Here is a 16,907-nt window from a genome sequence, read left to right on the forward strand (position 1 = left end):
TGACTGAGCCACCCAGGCGCCCCTACATGACAATAATTTCATGCAGGACAGAGTATGTAGCCGGAGACAGGAGACATTTGAGAGAAATCAACATTTGGGGCCCGTATGCCTGCCACTCTCCTGGTTTAATCTATCCTTCCCAGTACCTGGAACACTGCCAGCCTCATGGTTAGCTATTCAGTAAGTATTTAGTGAGGAAATGGTGAAAAGAGGTGACATAATACTGGGAACTGCAAGAAGTGTGGATACTCCTTATAGGTTGGTGTGAGGAAACAAGATCCGTTCACTTTGGAGGTGACAGAGAATCTCTAATGTGTGTGTGTTCACACTGTGATAAATGGCTTCATATGTGTGGATGCTAAGGAAAGCTTGAGAATTTCCCTTAATAAGAAGAATCTTTACAAACAGTCCAAAGGTAGTATCATTTCCGAAAGCCAAGCGCTCCCACGCGTGCCCTGAAATCCCCGCTCCCTTTATGTTGTAAGTGGCTTGGCCCTAGGGCTCATCTCAGAGTAACCAGCCGGTGGAGGTTACTGTAACCAGGGCTTTCTGGAAGGGAGTGGCAGGAGCATCTCAAAGAGGTCCCTCCAGTACCCGAAGTGTGCCCCGGCTGAGCCTAATGGCCCGACTTGGCCTAGGGCTGAGCAGCCAGTATAATGAAAGACACTAAGGTCCTACCCACCTTTTCCGACCCACCGCTGGGAGGTTTGCTTAGCTTATCCCAACTCTGCCATCCAAGAGACTCACAGTGCCGGACGCTTGGCTGCCTCCAGACCAGCGGAGGGAGCCAGTCGCAGCGCGGCGCGGAGAGCGCGTTCCAGGGCGCCGGCAGCACTGCGCAGACGCGGGCCGCGCTGTCGTCCAGCCCCGGCGCCAGCCGAGTGAGGGGGCTCGGCGATGAGCGCGGCGGGAGCCGGCGAGGGCTGTCGCCGCCGGGCGCGGGTGTCCCGCCTCGTCTCCTTCAGCGCGACCCACAGACTCCACAGGTGTGGGGGGGCGCCACAGGGCGGGGGGGGCGGGGGGGGGCGCGCGCCCCCCCGGCCGCCCTGGCGCCACGGTGACGGGGACAGCTGGAGTCGACCGGAGGAGGCTGTGGGGCGCCGTGGGGCGCGGTGGCAAACGGAGCCGAGCGGAGGGCACGGCCCTGCGTGCGGAACCCGAAGGCTAAGGTTCTCCCCCCTCGCCCCGGCTCGGTGCCCTGGAGCAGCTTCGGGGGCGCGCACGTTTCCTAGTGGAGCGCCAAGGGTTGCAGTGGCACCCAGAGCAGTTCGCCTGGCCCGGTTGACACAGTGTCAGACATGTGGTGACCTCTCGGCAAGTGTGAGCTGCCGCGAGGTGTCAGGGGCGCTAGCCGCCATCACCAGTACCGCTACAGCAACGCAGGTTTATGCCCTCCTTACCACAGCTGTCACGAACCCAGGCGTTCCCTTTGCAGCCCTGAGAGCAAGGAGCACAGCCGGGATTTGAACCCGGAGCATTCAGGCTGCTTGACTGCACTGAGGAGTTGATGTGGAGGAGAGTTTCGCCTCTCCTTAGCAAGCTCCGCTCTCGGCATACGTTTCCCTATCTGTAGAATGAGGATGATGATTTCTAACAAGAGTCGTCCATTCCCATTCACTGGGCAGGTATTTGTGACCAGCGTGTCAGGTCTTGTGCTAGGTGGCGGGGATGCAGCAGCGATCAACACGTGCCTGTCCCCACCTTCTGTGCGGAGCGCACGATCTGGCCAATTTTGTGGAGGGTACAGTGGGATAATTTTGTGCCAAAGCTTTGTGAACCGTAGCATTCTAAACGTAAGTGGATGAGGGTGGGGGGGGGCGGAGAAGAAAGAGAATCTCAAAACGGAAGGGGTGGTATAATAGGACGTTCACACATAGAAGGCCTCATTGAAGATGCCTAGTTGATTGGACACGTATAGACCTAAAAATTCATTAAGAAAATTGTTTCCTGCCCAGAATACAGCTGAGCATTGTAATTTTAAATTTGTACTTAATTTGAATACTGCTGTATGGATTGGTGAAACCGTCAGTGGGCAATAATTCAGGCATAATAATGCAAGATTGTTAAAGAGGAGACGTAGTAGGTCATCTATTTTTCAGGAGAAATGAGATTTTTAAGCCACTTGAAGACAAGCGTCTTCTTTTGTCATTGTAAGTCCTTGCTTCATTCAAGCCATACCTACCATGTAATGGGTACCCAGTGTCTGTTGAGTTGAAAAATAGAAGGGCCTTGAGCAGATCAGTTGGAATCTTGCTGTGGAACAAGGGTTGTGGACTTTGTTCACGCTCATTTGTACATTACAGTAGCCTAATTAGGGGGCATACACTGGTTCCTGACAGAAAGTGGAATAATGAAATCAAGTTGATTTATGACTCCATTTGGTGAGCTAAGATAATAAATTGTGAAGCTCTTCAAAGACTAGAGCAAATAATAAATGTAGGGAACAGAGAAGGTGTCTGAACTTGTGTCATGTTATTTTATTTTTATTTATTTTTTTTTTTGGTTAGCAAATCTCTGAGTAATGAAGAAAACTTGAAACTGTTTGGGAAATGCAACAATCTAAATGGCCATGGGCACAATTATAAAGGTGAGAGAAAAACTGATGAAATTTTAGGTCTTTCAATAAGGATGAAAGTGTGATCAGCAAATATAGTCTAAACGAGTAAGAAACTTTATGGACAAAGCATATTTGAGCCTTGAATGAGAAGTTACATGGAAGTTCAGAATGAAAAAAATCTGTTGCCTTGGTTGGATGTGTCTTAAATTTTACCTTGCAAATATCTGCTCTGTTAGAGATAACAAATGGTTTAAACAATTTTTTTTTTGCCTTGGCGTTAGTATGCATAATGAGGTTCTTTTGGCACCTGCTTCCTTCTAATTAGGTATTTCTGAGGCTAATGTTAAAATTAGATCGTATTAGAAACATTAGATTGTATTCTTTGAGTAAATAATGACTGACAAAAGGGAGATATTGACTAGGAATGTGCTGTATGCTGGGAAAATAGGTTGTGTCTAAAACTGCCTGCAGTGTTCCAAGAAAATAATGTATGTGAGTGTAGGAGACTTGATTCTTTGAGATAAAGCTGATATCTCAAAAAACAGCCCTGTGAGCATAGAGTATCAACAGCATATAGTTGGGTAGAGTAAAAAGATTCAAAAGGTGCTAAAAGATCAGAATTTCTAGTTTAGTTACCACCTCTTACTTGATCTATGATATTTGTCACTTTTAGTTTGCTCACTTATCACATAATACCTAATGGTGTTTGTACAGAGCTGAAAAATATATATAAAAGTCACTAATTTGTAAAACACTCTGGTCATCATTTTTCAAATGCTTATACAAGCAGTTCTTTAATTTACAAAATATTACCATAAACTGTATGTGTTTGTGTGATTATAGGGATCAGAGTTTTAGGCCCAGTAGTGGTTTTGCTTGCTGAGAAAGGTGCTGCCCAGCATTGGGCCAACTTGGTGTGTAGCTGGATGTCTTCCTGTACATTCTACTTTTTCAGGCAGTGATCGAGCAGCATCTCAATCCTACCTAGTGGACATTCCTACTTAGTGCATCAACATCATAAGCTGAATGTACACCCTTTCTGGCTCTGGCTGGGATCCTCTGCTTAGCCAAAGCTCCTGCTGAGCTTCTCTGTCTTGGCCAAGTCTTGCTTTGGTTGAGAAAAAGATCTTAACTAAAAGAACAGCTGTTTGAGGGAAAATATGAATAGAGCTTTGCAGGATAGAGACCTAACAATTTATGTTGTTAACTTGTGCTTGGGTGTTATCTGTTGAAAGTCATGTGGTTTTTTTTGGTGTTCTGTTTTCTTTCCCATAGTTGTGGTGACGGTGCATGGAGAGGTACGTGCTGAAAAGATCTGTGTGATTTGTCCAGATTGCTGGGCCCTCTCAGCCAACATGATGGATTCTGTGTTGAAAAATTCTGTTCAAATCAATATTGCTTCATTGTTGTCCTTTGTGTATGGTGAGCTGCTGCCATTCTAGGCCTTTCCTCTCCCAAAGGGTTATCTTTAATCTGCTCTATGTGGACAGGTAGAAGAGCAGTACCATGAAAGGGGTTCCTGGAGCACCTGGTGTTTCCATAATGAGATCGATGAGTGTCCTGGGGATGAAGGCAGACATGGGCACGATTTCTGCAAATTGTACAGCCTTTAATAATTTAACAGAGGTTTAAATATGAAGAGCATATTATAGTAACATTCACCTTTGTTTATTCTTTAGATTGATCCTGTTACAGGAATGGTTATGAATTTGACTGACCTCAAAGAGTATATGGAGGTAATGTCATGTTGGATGCTTATTACATACTGTCCTCTAAGTGTATTTGGTGGCCCCCTTATCACTTCCCAACCAAGTATCTCCAGAGGTTCCATGACCTTATGAGTGGAATTGGGTGTGGGAGTAAGAAGTAGTTGGAGGAACTACTCTCATGTTTTTCTAAAGGTGTTTGGGTGATTTAAAGGAAATAAGTCACAGTTATATTGCAATGACGGGAATAACCTTAACAGGCTTGTCGTTCTTGTATTTCTTGCTGGTGTATACTGATTTCCTCCATTTAACAGATTTTGCCTTTCTTTCAAGACACAGCTTTCTCCTTGAGGCTTTCTTTTCCTTCTCTGGATTTTCCTTATGCCTTTGATCATAGATTTTTAACATTACCCTGTGTTATTCACTCTAATTTTATCATAAACTCACTGAGGCAGTTCACCACAGGGATAACACAGAAGAAGGAGTTCAATCAGGGACTTGCTGACTGTATCATTATAGAAATCCTGCATTATCAGAGACCTTAGAGATTATCTAAACCAACTTCTTCATTCCATAGATTAAGATTGAGAGAGGCGGAACAGTTCACTGACTTGCCTTAGGTTGTGTGGTTAGTCTTTTACAAAGTTGGGAGTGGACTTCCTTCTATCCAGCTTTGTTATTATTCATCATTTTACCTGTTCAGTTCTTCATTTAAACTCTGCTCCTTCCTTTTTTTTTTTTTTAAGATTTTATTTATTTTATTTAACAGGAGCACGCTCCCTTACAAGCGTGGGAGTGGCAGAGGGAGAAGCAGACTCCCCTGCTGAGCAGGGCTTGATCTCAGAACCCTAGAATCATGACCTGAGCCAAAGGCAGATGCTTAACCGACTGAGCCACCCAGGCGCCCCCTCTGCTCCTTACTCTTGTTCTAGAATCTGACATTTGTCTCATAAAAATGCTATTAATGATCATTACTGCTTCCGAGGTACTTATCATCCATATATTCAGCAAGTTCGCCTGCTCTGCATCAGTCTTCGAGCTAAGTACCAGGAGTACACAGATGAGTGTGACATAGCCCTTACCCACAGAGTGCTCATGTTACTTTTTTAGGAGGCAAACGATAATAAGTGCTCAGTGAGTTTCAGTTGAATAAATGAATAAGAGGGGCGCTTGGGTCACTCAGTTGGTTGGGCAACCGACTCTTGATTTCAGCTCAGGTCATGGTCTTGGGTTCCTGGGATCAGCCCCGAATCGGATTCTGTGCTCAGTGGGCAGTCTGCTTCAGGATTCTCTCTCTCCTTCTGCCTCTCCTCCCACGCGTGCATGCATGCTCTCTCTCATAAATAAATAAATCTTCAGAAAAGAAAAGAATAATCAGTGAACAGATAACAGTGTGTTTCAAGTACTTTAGGAAAGCTATAAAGACAGGATTTTTGCATTTATTGGGAATGTAAAATATATATACACAGAGTGCTGTACGATATAGGACAAGAGTATAGGAAATATGAGGCGTTCCATGCGTGCGTATGACCACGTGCTAAAGGAGAGGTTCTGTATAGAGAACTCCTCCCCACTTTTTGTACCTGAGGGACACCATGCAGTCCAGTCAGTAACAGTGGCTCATCGTGGCTTATAGAGTAAAGTCAGAGGGGACTGTGGAAGAAGCTTCAAAAGAAAAGTTGGGACTTGAACTGGAATTGAAGAGAAAACAGGTATTTTCTTGATGTCCATGTTGGAACTGCCCTTCATTTGATCTGTTTTAAAGGCTGTTTGGTTTAAGGCTTAACTCTTTTTATATGGTTCTGGTTTTGCTCAAAAAATGATTATTATTATTAATGTACCCTTCTGAGAACCATGCCATTGGGAAATTGTTTCACAAGTGCTTAGATTTTGTACGCTAGCTAAAAGTAAGAAGTGAGAAAGAATAAGGCAATTACTGTTCTTGCCACTGACAAGGGAAAACATTGTTAATATATACACGTATTAGGAAGCAACGGTCTTCACATATTTATATACTTTTTCTCCTAAGAGTCCAAGATCATTCTTAAATTATTCCTCGTAGCAGAAATTTAGAACTACTTACATAATTTCACTCTTAGTCTGCTTTGTAAAATGTAGTACTCACTGGATCCTTGTCCTAATGACATTGTGGTGTTGGGCTGAGGTGAAGACTGTATGGAGAAGTATTTTTGGTAAGTTTATGGACAATTCAAGAAGCGTTAAACTCAGTTCTGAACTGCAATGGCTGGTTACAAGAAAGCTCCAGTGAATTCTGTACTTTTTGGTTTCTTACCTCTTTGCATTTAGTAATGAGGAGAACCAGTCATTATGGAGATCTGGGCCTTGCTTTATTTTTCATCCTTAAGCGTTGCTTTGTGAGACATGGAGTACTTACAAGTACTGAGTTAGCGGCTAACTGATGAGTTATGGTTTAGAGGCAAAGATAGAACACTTTGGAATTTGAGTCCTAAATGGAATGAGTGGTGTTTTTTCCTTTGTTTTATCTATAGGAGGCAATTATGAAGCCCCTTGATCATAAGAATTTGGATCTGGATGTGCCATACTTTGCAGATGTTGTAAGGTGAGTGTGACCATCTTGCCTTATGTAGATAGTAAGAAAGAAGAAGAATTGCTGTCAACATTTTATCTGACCACTGTGTGATTTCTGAAGTTTTGTTTTAACATTATCTTTTAAATCTAGAATTTCTGTTCTCTATCAATATCAAAAATGAAATTTTGTTTATTTGCCTTTGATCTTCTTTCCTTTTTTTCTACAGCACGACGGAAAATGTAGCTGTATATATCTGGGAAAACCTCCAGAAATTTCTTCCTCTGGGAGTTCTTTATAAAGTAAAAGTGTATGAAACTGACAATAATATAGTCGTCTATAAAGGCGAATAGCTTTTAGGGGTTAATACTGTAGAAAGACTAATTTCTTTCCATATTTGAAAAAGGTCTTTATCCCCTGGGACTATTAAGAAGTCGTCACACACTTGTTATGCCTCTACACTGTGTTCCGGAGTGCCCAATTGATTGAAATCGTTGTGTGTAAGACCTGTTGTGAATTCAAATCTATCTTAAAACCAAACTTGTAAAACATCCTGAGTATCATTTAGAGAGTCTTTTATTTATAGATTAAAAATCACTTCATTTTCAGTAAAATGTGTGGAAGTTAAAAGTAAAATAAATCAATTTTTGTTTTTCCGTTATCTCATTTTTAGTATTCATTTTTCTCTTGGTATAATATGAATGGCGAAAGTGTTTATAAGACATCGTAGGTGAAACTTAAAAAAACAAAAATACAGGTGACCACAAAACATGTACTTCTTCCTTGATTACTTTTCAGGTATGTAGGGACACAAGTTTATTCAGTGAAAATGAGACACACAAATCACGTTGGTGATGCATTGTAGGTGGATGTACAAGGATTGATGAAAATACCGCTTCAGCGCATGTTGTTCAGTGCAGTTTTGCACGTCTTATTGAACTATGAGTTGCTAGCGAGGATCAGCACGTTCATTGAACATTTGTTGGAGTATCATTAAACTATTTATTATGTATATTTGTCCATGTTTCCAGACCACCTGAACAGTTTTAATTCAGAAAACTGAAGAATAATCACATATATCAAATCCTATTAAATTAACATGAAAAAGGGTATATTATACTGTAATGTGTCTCTTACATACAGTTTTTCCTAATCAATCCCATTTTGTTCTGATCATTAAACTTACACCTGCTTAAGTTGAACTATATTCTTGGCATCTGGTTTCTTTTCCTCATAACTAAATCTGCAAGAATGTATTTCCCTGCTTTGCACAAAGAACTGTTCTCTCTTGTGTTCTCATTTGTATCCTAAACTTCTTAAAGGTAGGGTTTTATTTTTCTTTCCACATAGCAACTAGTACACAATAGATTCTCAGAATGTTGCTGCCTGAAAATAGTAAAAAGACTATGCAGTTGTCACTGTACTAGAAAAATTTTCAAAGGAGTACACTTTTATTCTGGAGAGTTAGTAACCACAGGGATTTTATGATCAATTTTGATAATAATGCAGTGCCCACTTAATTAAATTTGAATGTGTTTTAGTTACCAGACACAATTTTTGTTATGTATGCTTGTATTCTGTATTGATTACTTGAAAGACAGGATTTTTAATTCCCACAGATACCATGCAAGGTGGATATTATTCTTATTTTGCAGATGAGAAAATTAAAATTCAGTGAGTTTAAGCCGCTTACCTAAGATCACTCAGCAAATAAATAGCAAACTGAGTGTAGGACACTCAGAGTTTGTCTGACTCCTGAACACAGACTCTAAAATATATAATAAATAAAATATATAATGTGTGAGGATTTTTAAAAATAGATCTAATTTTGTAGATCTGATACCACATTAGAAAAACGTTATTTTTCATAGTAGCATGGGTACTCCAGATATTTGCTGTTTGTGAGTTGCTTCAAGAGAATTTTTTTTTTTCTCTCTCCTTAAAAAACTGAGAAGTCTGTCTATCTGTCAAACTGAATGGGTGAGTAAAGGAGGGCAGGACCAAAGATAGTATGTAGGTGATTTTCTTATGTCTTCCTAGAACCTGCTGTCAGAGACCTATTGAGCTGTACTGTAATTGTTGCTTTACCTTTTTGTGTTCTTACTGCCCTGAATTCGTTGTGGGCAAAGTCTTTATTCTAAGCAGAGTATCTTGTAAATAGTGCTCAGTAATTTTGTTGTTGATTAAATATATGAATGGCATATTGGTAGAAACTATTGAAATTTTGTAGTGCCCTATACATAATGGGCACTTGGTAAATGTTTCTAGAATTGAATAATGTGAGGGTTTTGAGGCTTGAATTCTGGTCCTTGTACTGTTACTCTTCAGATGTGTCCTTCTTCTCTTAGAGCCTCTAGTCTCTTTACCTGTAAAATGAATGCTTGAAACTGATGCTTTCTGAAGTTGCTTCTGCCTATTTTCAGATTTTATATCTCTGTGATTTTATTTTATTACTTTTTGAAATATTTTATTTATTTGACAGAGTGCATGCAAAAGCAGGGGGAGCTGGAGGCAGAGGGAGAAGCAGGCTCCCTGCTGAGCAGGGAGCTCAGTCCCAGGACCCTGGGATCATGACCTGAGCCAAAGGCAGATGCTTAACCATCTGAGCCACCCAGGCGTCCCCATTTCTGTGATTTTAAATACCAAAGGAGTACATATTAAATTAGACAAGGAAAAAGATTATCATGAGGTGGTAAGTTTTGGAAAAACTTAGTAGAGGAGGTTATTCCTGAATGGTCCTTGAAGTGATGGGGTAGGGAGGGTGGCCTTTGGAATTCAGGAGAAAGGAGGGAATATGTACTGAACAGGTACACCTCCATTAGTGAAGATGCTGGTGGGAATGGACCAAGTGTATTTGGGATAGAGCGAATAGATTAATCTCAATAGAAGGGTGATGAGAAGGAAGCAACGGTCTTCAAGTATTTATATATTTTTTCTCCTAAGAGTCCAAGATCATTCTTAAATTACATTCTTAAATAAAACAAAGGAAAAACACCACTCATTCCATTTAGGACTCAAATTCCAAATTCCAGCAGTGTGGAAGGGGGAGCTAGCTTAGAGATACAGGATGGGGACAGCCTGGGGGCCTGGAATATCAGTTTAGTTTTTATCCTTTGAGAAATAGGGAGCTGTTGAAGTTTTTCTGTTTGCTTTTTAAGGAAGATCACCAGCTGGACACAGGAAAGGAAGGAGACCAGTTGCAAAGCCATTGTGGGGATCCGGACATTAGGTGATGGTGGCCAGGAGCTGGCAGAGCAGGGGCAGTGGAGTGGCAGGGAAGGAGGGCAGAGCTAACATGATGTGGCACCTGCCGTGGCCTCAGGCATTTTGCTCAGTACTTTCTTTGTTACCTCAGGTTATCCTTAGGACCACCCTGCAAGGGGAGTGCGCTGGTTATCTACCACTACATAACAAATTACCCCAAAATAGTGGCTCAAAACTGTACGTTTATCATTATTATAGCAGTTTGAGTGTGCGGGGGTCACTGACGGGTTGCAGTCATCTCAAGGCTGGATTACGAAGGGTCAGCTTCCAGCTCACTAAAAGGGTTGTTGGCAGGATTCAGTTCCTCATGGCATTGTTGGTCTGAGTCCTCAATTTCTCCCTCCCTTTCTTGCCATGGGGGCCCCTGCCTAGAGCAGCTTAGGACAGGGCAGCTTGCTTCCTCAGCATGAGCAGGCGAGAGGGGAGGGAGAGAGAGAGAGTGCCAGTGAGCGAGCACGTGCCTCAGCACGGTGGAGGTCACAGTCTTGTGACCTAATCACATTTCTAGATTCTGTTCCTTAGAAGCAAGTCTCTAAAACCACCCACACTGGAGGGAGGGGATTGCACATATATTCTAGTGTGCAAAGTATGACGAGGAGAACAGCAGGAGAGGAGGCTGGGGAGGTCAGTGGGGGGAGGGGAGGCCTGTCATGCCCTTCTTGATTCCCCAGAATAAAACACATTTCCTTTTGCGGGAGTGAAATATTCGAGCAGTAGTGGTTGTTTCCGATGGGCGTGGTGGGTTTTGTGGGTAGACATGCACAGATCTTTAAAGCATGATTCTTGAAATTAAAACCAACTCTAAGGTAAGAAGTTGAGAAAAATTATATTGACCATATCACTATGGACAGAATGACCAGAACTCAATTGTCATTTATATGGCCTGAATTGATGTAATCATTACCAGTGGGTTATAAAAATGGCCAGAATATGATCAGTTGTGTATATGCAGCCACTCATAGCCTAGATCTAAGGTAAGTGTCTATTTCGTTTTTTTTTTTAAACTCCAAACTTTTACATTCCTCCTGGAAATAGAATTATTTTAAAGATGGGAAACAGATTGTGCTCATTTTGCTTTTGTTTTGTCTGGGATATTTCTAGCCTCCCTTGCACATAGACAAATCATTGTTAGTTTCACACAATTTAACTTTATAGCAAGATTCTGTTGAAAGACACTTTTGGAAACTGTCCCAGATAAACACTCTGTCCACATAGCTGCAGAGAGAACTGCTATCACCACAAATGAAAAGTCGGGGAGGGTGGTCTGTCCACTGGAAGAATTTTCAAAGCAGCAATTAGGCTTTCAAGTAGCTCATAAGTCAGTTTGCTTCCTTCAGAATCTATCCACCCAATCCCACTGGCATTCTGTCATCATCGAGACAAGAGTATTAATCATTAAAAAAAAAAAATTAAAGCATTGACCTTTCCTTCCTTCTTTGCTTCCTCCCCTCCCTCCCTCCCTCCCTCCCTCCCTTCCTTCCTTCCCCCTTCCTTCCTTCCTTCCTTCCTTCCTTCCTTCCTTCTTCCTTCCTTCCTTCCTTCTTCCTTCCTTCCTTCTTCCTTCCTTCCTTCCTTCCTTCCTTCCTTCCTTCCTTCCTTCCTTCCTTCCTTCCTTCTTTCCTTCCTTCCTTCCTTCCTTCCTTCCTTCCTTCCTTCCTTCCTTCCTTCCTTCCTTCCTTCCTTCCTTCCTTCCTTCCTTCCGAAACAACATCTCAGGCTTGTATTCTTCAGAATGCCCGGGAAACAAGTCCTCAGTATGTCAGCCCAAGTTCACCTTCAGGCAGTCAGTTTATTAGTGAAAATTCCCAATTTAGTATAAGTATGAACTCAATTTAAAAACCTTTTTCACTTTTCACAAATATCTTAATAAATACAAGCACTGGCTGATGACAACCTGAAGAAATAGAAGGGCTAGTGTTGTCCTTCATCTTTTAAAGGTTTAATTTGCCTGCAGAGAGACCCATAGATGGGGTAGTGAGGTGTCACACAGGCATCTCAAAGTTAACATTTCCAAAAGTGCATTTCTGATTCCTCCTTCAGAATTTATTCTTCTACCAGTCTTCCCTGAAAATGCCGCCACCATCCACTCATTTTTTTTTCAAGCCAGAAATCTGGGAGTTGTCCTGGATTCATGTCACTTCTAATCTATCAGAAAGTTCTACCAGTTCTACCTCTAAAATAGGCATGATTTTTGTGTCTCCATTTCCAGGGCCACCGCCCCAGGCCAAACCGCCACAATTTCTTGCCTGGATTATTGACATGGCCTCTTAGCTGGTCTCCTGCTTGCACTTTGATTCTTTTCCATACTTCTTTAGTTCTCTCTTCTCTCCTGTTACCCCTTGAAATCTTCCTCTTGATTTTAAAATGAACTCAAACTTTATGCTTCATATGACCCAGCCACTGAGCAGCTGGTCACACTGGCCTTTTCTCAAGTCCTAAGGCACACCAATTTCATTCCTGCCTCAAGATCTTTGTATTTTCTGCCTTTCTGCCTGGAATTCTGCCCCTTACCCCCACCTCCCACTTCTTCATAAAACCGTCATTCTTCAGATCCCAGCCTAAAGGTCCCCCTCTTGCAGAAGCCTCCTTGGTCACCTGTATAGGTAGAAATCCTGTTATTTTCCGTTATAATCCTATACACTCCACTTTCTTGCAGTCTCAAAACTTTTATCTACATTTTCTTTTGTCACACGTATTTGCTTATTAGTTGACTGTCTTTCCTGATTACGGGGATGTCAGTGTCATGCGGGCCAGAGCCCTGTTGTCTTATTACTCTTCTTCCACCAGGACCTAGCTTATTGTCCACCACCCAGCAGGTGCTGAATAATTAGTTATTGAATGAATGAAAGTGCCTGCCACCTCTAAAGAACTGGTTGAACCTGGTTTGGTAAAAATTTTGAGATTTAATACCGAACTTTTCAAGTATACTTCACATAGGTCTTATTCTTAGAAACAAACCACCACAAAATAAAATCAGATCCCCTAAGTACTTCTCCAAACCTGATTATATGGCTGATTCTATCTTCCTGGAAGTTTTCCATTCCCATTTATGGATAAAATTTGTTTTAGTCCTCAACTACTACTTTAAAGACAAAACAAAATCAAGGATTCTGAATCAAGGATCTTTTAGGAAATTGCTGTCATGGCCACACCATCATTTTGTAGCTGCTCTTATACAGGTGCTCACCGACAAGGTACTCCCTTTATAGCAGGATGAACAGTCGAGATTGGTGGGTAGTTACTGTCCCAACTTGTGGAGAGGAGGTTTGCCCCAGGGAGAGAGCCTCAGCTGGTATTGCAAAGAATGCCTTTTATCATTCCATCTGTTTGGCCCTTAAGAGCAGGGTTTTTTGTAGAGCATGAACTAAATAGATCTGTGGCAACACTGAGGGAATTACATGCTTTTCAGCAAACACGGGCCTAGTTTTGTTGCCATAATAACTTTCAGTAATTCCCAAAATATTAGGGGGGAAAGTTGAGATTTTATTCTTGAAGGAGAAAACTGTATTTAAAAAAACAAGCAACCTAACCAGATTGTGGGGTATAATGTTTTCCATTCTCATTTAAGATTGCATAGTTAACTGACTTAAAGTTGTTGGTATTGGTTGGTTTCTTGTGGATTAACGTTATGCTCACCACTGTGTGTCCAGCATCTCAGTCACTGTAGTCCTTGAGGTGGGAGTCAGCTCCAGTTCACTGTAAGAAATCTGGGGTCTAAGGAGATGAAGGGTCTTGTTCAAAGTCATTCATTAAATGGGAGAGCTGGGATTTGAACCTAAGTTTGTTTGGCTTTAAAAGAAAGGGAGAGGGAGGAAGGGAGGAAGGAAGGAAGAGAAAGGAAGAAGGAAGGAAGGAAAAGAGAGAGAAAGGGAAGGAAGAAAAATAGACTATTGAAAAATGTTCCCAAGCTCTTGGGTGGCTCAGTTGTTAAGCGTCTGCCTTCGGCTCAGGTCAAGATCCCAGGGTCTTGAGATTGAGCCCCGCATCGCGCTCCCTGCTCCACGGGAAGCCTGCTTCTCCCTCTCTCACTCCCCCTGCTTGTGTTCCTTCTCTCGATGTGTCTCTCTCTGTCAAATAAATAAATAAAATCTTTAAAAAAAAGAAAGAAAAATGTTCCCAAGCTCTTTAAATGTGCTGTCTACATATCTTGTTAATTTAGCCAAAGGCTTTTTGAGATTGTTGGACTCAAACATCTGAGTCTAAATTTATTTTTACATACAGGTTATATGCATATGCATAGATAAGTGTGTAGTTTTTTGCATATGTTAAATTATTTCCCACTTCTATCAGGTATATATATTTAACTTCATTCTGTCTATATACATGGACATAACTTACATAAAAGCAGGGTGGGGGTGGTCCATATGTCCCAGTTTCACTGCTGAACCATAGTCAAAGAAATACGGTCCAGTGATCAGAGGTAAAATTATACTATTTTCACTAGTATGTCTTGAAGGACATTAAGAGACAACCGGTTTATAACCGAGAACAGCTCTTGGGAAATCCCTGAGCCTCTCCACTCACTCCACAGAGGCTCCTTTCCATCTCAGCCCCCACAGTACTCATCCCAAACTTTGCTCTTTCTTCCCCACCCTCTCTTGTAACTCTTTATTATGTGGAATAATTCAACCCCTCACCCACGGTTTGGTTTCTCTGTAAGAAAGGAGCTGACCCAGCACGCAAGGAGACATTTTACTTAGAAGCTTGAAGGGTGGCGAAGGTGGGGCTGGGGGCGGGCGGGTGGGAAGACTGTGGAAAGTCAGACAGCCATTTCTTATAAGAGTTACAAGTTAGTACTTTTAGTCCTTGTTATAGGTACCATTTTATCTGCAAATATTTATATGGGTACAATACTTGGCTTTCTTATACATCAATATATCATTTGTGATGCCTTTTTTAGGCATTAAATAATTAAGTAGTACTTACTTTGTGCCAGGTACTGTTCCAAATGCTTTATATATATTAACTGATTTAATCTCCACAACGGCCTATGGGTAGCTACTATATTTCTCCTTATTTTACAGATGAAGAAACCAAGTTACATAGATGGTAAGTAACTTTACAAAGTCCCACTAATAATAAGGGGTAAAATCAAATGTGATTGAACTCAGGCAGTCTGGCCTCAGAGTTTATGCTTTAAGACAATTGCCAAACTACCTCTTGTGTGAAATAATATTAAGTTTTTTACTTAATTATTAGTATTTTTCAACGTTTATTTTCAAAAGTAATGTGGAGGTTGATAGATAATAAGATAATGTCTGCCTGTTCTGCCTGTTCTGAACGTTTTCCCTGCTCTGAACAGTCAGTGGGATAGCTGGACCACTGACCAGGCTTGGCACTCTTTCTGGTATGTGAAGATCTTTGAGGTAATGGGATTAGGAAGACAGCAGTTTTCTTTCCTACTCCCTCAGCACTCCCTTCCTGTAAACGGGTGGGCAATTGCTGTTTCTAACACAGGATAAGTATGCATCGAATTCACAAAACACGAAGCTGCAAACAAGAAAACATAGAAGTGGAAGAACGAGGTTGGGCAAGTGAACGTGGGAGTGGAAACAGTCCATCTTTTGTTCACCTCTTTTCTGTGCATGAGGTGCAGCCCAGGGGCTTCCTCGAATTTCCCAAATGCCTTTGTTTTCCTTGTGGTGAGTCACCTTCCCATCAGCGAGGATCAGGATTAGCTTATTCCTAGACTGTGAACGTGCGTACTTGTTTATCCCTTTCCTTGCTCTGCTGGCTGCTCACTGGACTCGCTCGAGAGACCACAGACGGCAGCTAACCTGAAGCCTCCTGAGGAAGTGCGGCCTCCTGAGTCCAAGGAAGATAACCCTTGTTGAATATGACACTCTGTGTCTGAGCCTGGCTTTCGCTTCCAAATCCTCCGCAGTGCTCTGGGAGGCCTCTGCCAATCAGCAGGGCATAGAGCAATGCCAACTTAACATCTCTGACTAGACCCTGAGAACTAGGTGTGGATGTGACAGAGAAATCAAAATGGAGACCCACCCACAAGAGTGCTCAGATGCCACCTGGGCCAACCCTTTATGGAAGAGATGAGAAACCAAGGCAGAAGGTCACTTTCTTCCTTCGTAGCAGAACTGGAATTTAACAGGCTCCCTGCCTCCGAATCCAGTGCCCTTCTCTGGCTGCCTCTGTGCTGCGTGTCTGAATTCAGCTCCCCAGATTTCTCTGAGTCTAAAAGTTTTCCAGCTTGAGAGAGTGTTTCTGCTGAGGCTCCAATTGTTGTCCCACCTTCCACGTTGAACCTGAGATGCCGCCAGGCCGGGCCATGACAGATAATACGAAGCTTGTTCCTAGCTTTTGGGTCAGGGCTCACTGCAGTTTATCTCCAAGGTGGCTGCAGGGTGGCGCGTGGAGGAGCGCTGCTGGAGCACGCAGCCTGCTTGTGCCCATCAGAGACACCCATACCCTCTCCTTGTCATAGGGCCCTGGGGAGCCACTTGTCCTGGGGGATGCCGGGGGACGCGGGAGCCACGCAGGGGGCCTTAGGGTGTCCTGGTTAATGGTGCAGGCTCTGAAGTGGTTGAAACCCAGCCCCACGACTTACTCACTGAGTAACTCTGGGCAAATGATTTCTCTCTGTCTGCCTGAGTGTCCGCATCTGTAAAACAACTCTATCTCCCAGGGTTGTTGTGACGATTAAATGGGATGATGCACTTAAAGTGCCTGGCAGGTACTAATAGTAGCTACCGAGCCGTGTCACAGAAAATGGCGGGATGAGGAGCTCCAGGAATCGGTCCCTCCACCGCAGCAACCATTAAGCTGGCAAAGACTGTCAGAGTGAACTTTCTCAGCACTCTAGGATCTAATAAAAAAC

The 16,907-nt window shown here is 42.5% G+C and overlaps 1 protein-coding gene across 1 annotated transcript; it reads left to right on the plus strand.

Moving 5' to 3' along the window:
* Nucleotides 1-793: 793 nt before the first annotated feature.
* PTS (6-pyruvoyltetrahydropterin synthase) lies at nucleotides 794-8,021 on the plus strand. Its single transcript, XM_027581558.2, has 6 exons — nucleotides 794-986; nucleotides 2,508-2,587; nucleotides 3,833-3,855; nucleotides 4,237-4,293; nucleotides 6,774-6,844; nucleotides 7,041-8,021. The coding sequence occupies exons 1-6, from the start codon at nucleotides 898-900 to the stop codon at nucleotides 7,162-7,164; spliced, it is 444 nt and encodes a 147-aa protein (XP_027437359.1). The 5' UTR covers nucleotides 794-897; the 3' UTR covers nucleotides 7,165-8,021.
* The last annotated feature ends 8,886 nt before the right edge of the window (nucleotides 8,022-16,907 follow it).

This window comes from Zalophus californianus, chromosome 11 (assembly GCF_009762305.2).
Source record: "Zalophus californianus isolate mZalCal1 chromosome 11, mZalCal1.pri.v2, whole genome shotgun sequence".
In the NCBI taxonomy this organism is placed as follows: domain Eukaryota; kingdom Metazoa; phylum Chordata; class Mammalia; order Carnivora; family Otariidae; genus Zalophus; species Zalophus californianus.

Excerpts from the sequence above, each read along its gene's own strand:
- PTS (XM_027581558.2), top strand. The coding sequence starts at position 898 with ATGAGCGCGGCGGGAGCCGGCGAGGGCTGTCGCCGCCGGGCGCGGGTG. Across the intron at positions 987-2,507 it reads GCGACCCACAGACTCCACAG|CAAATCTCTGAGTAATGAAG; the intron begins GTGTGGGGGGGC and ends TTTTTTGGTTAG. Across the intron at positions 3,856-4,236 it reads TGGTGACGGTGCATGGAGAG|ATTGATCCTGTTACAGGAAT; the intron begins GTACGTGCTGAA and ends TTTATTCTTTAG.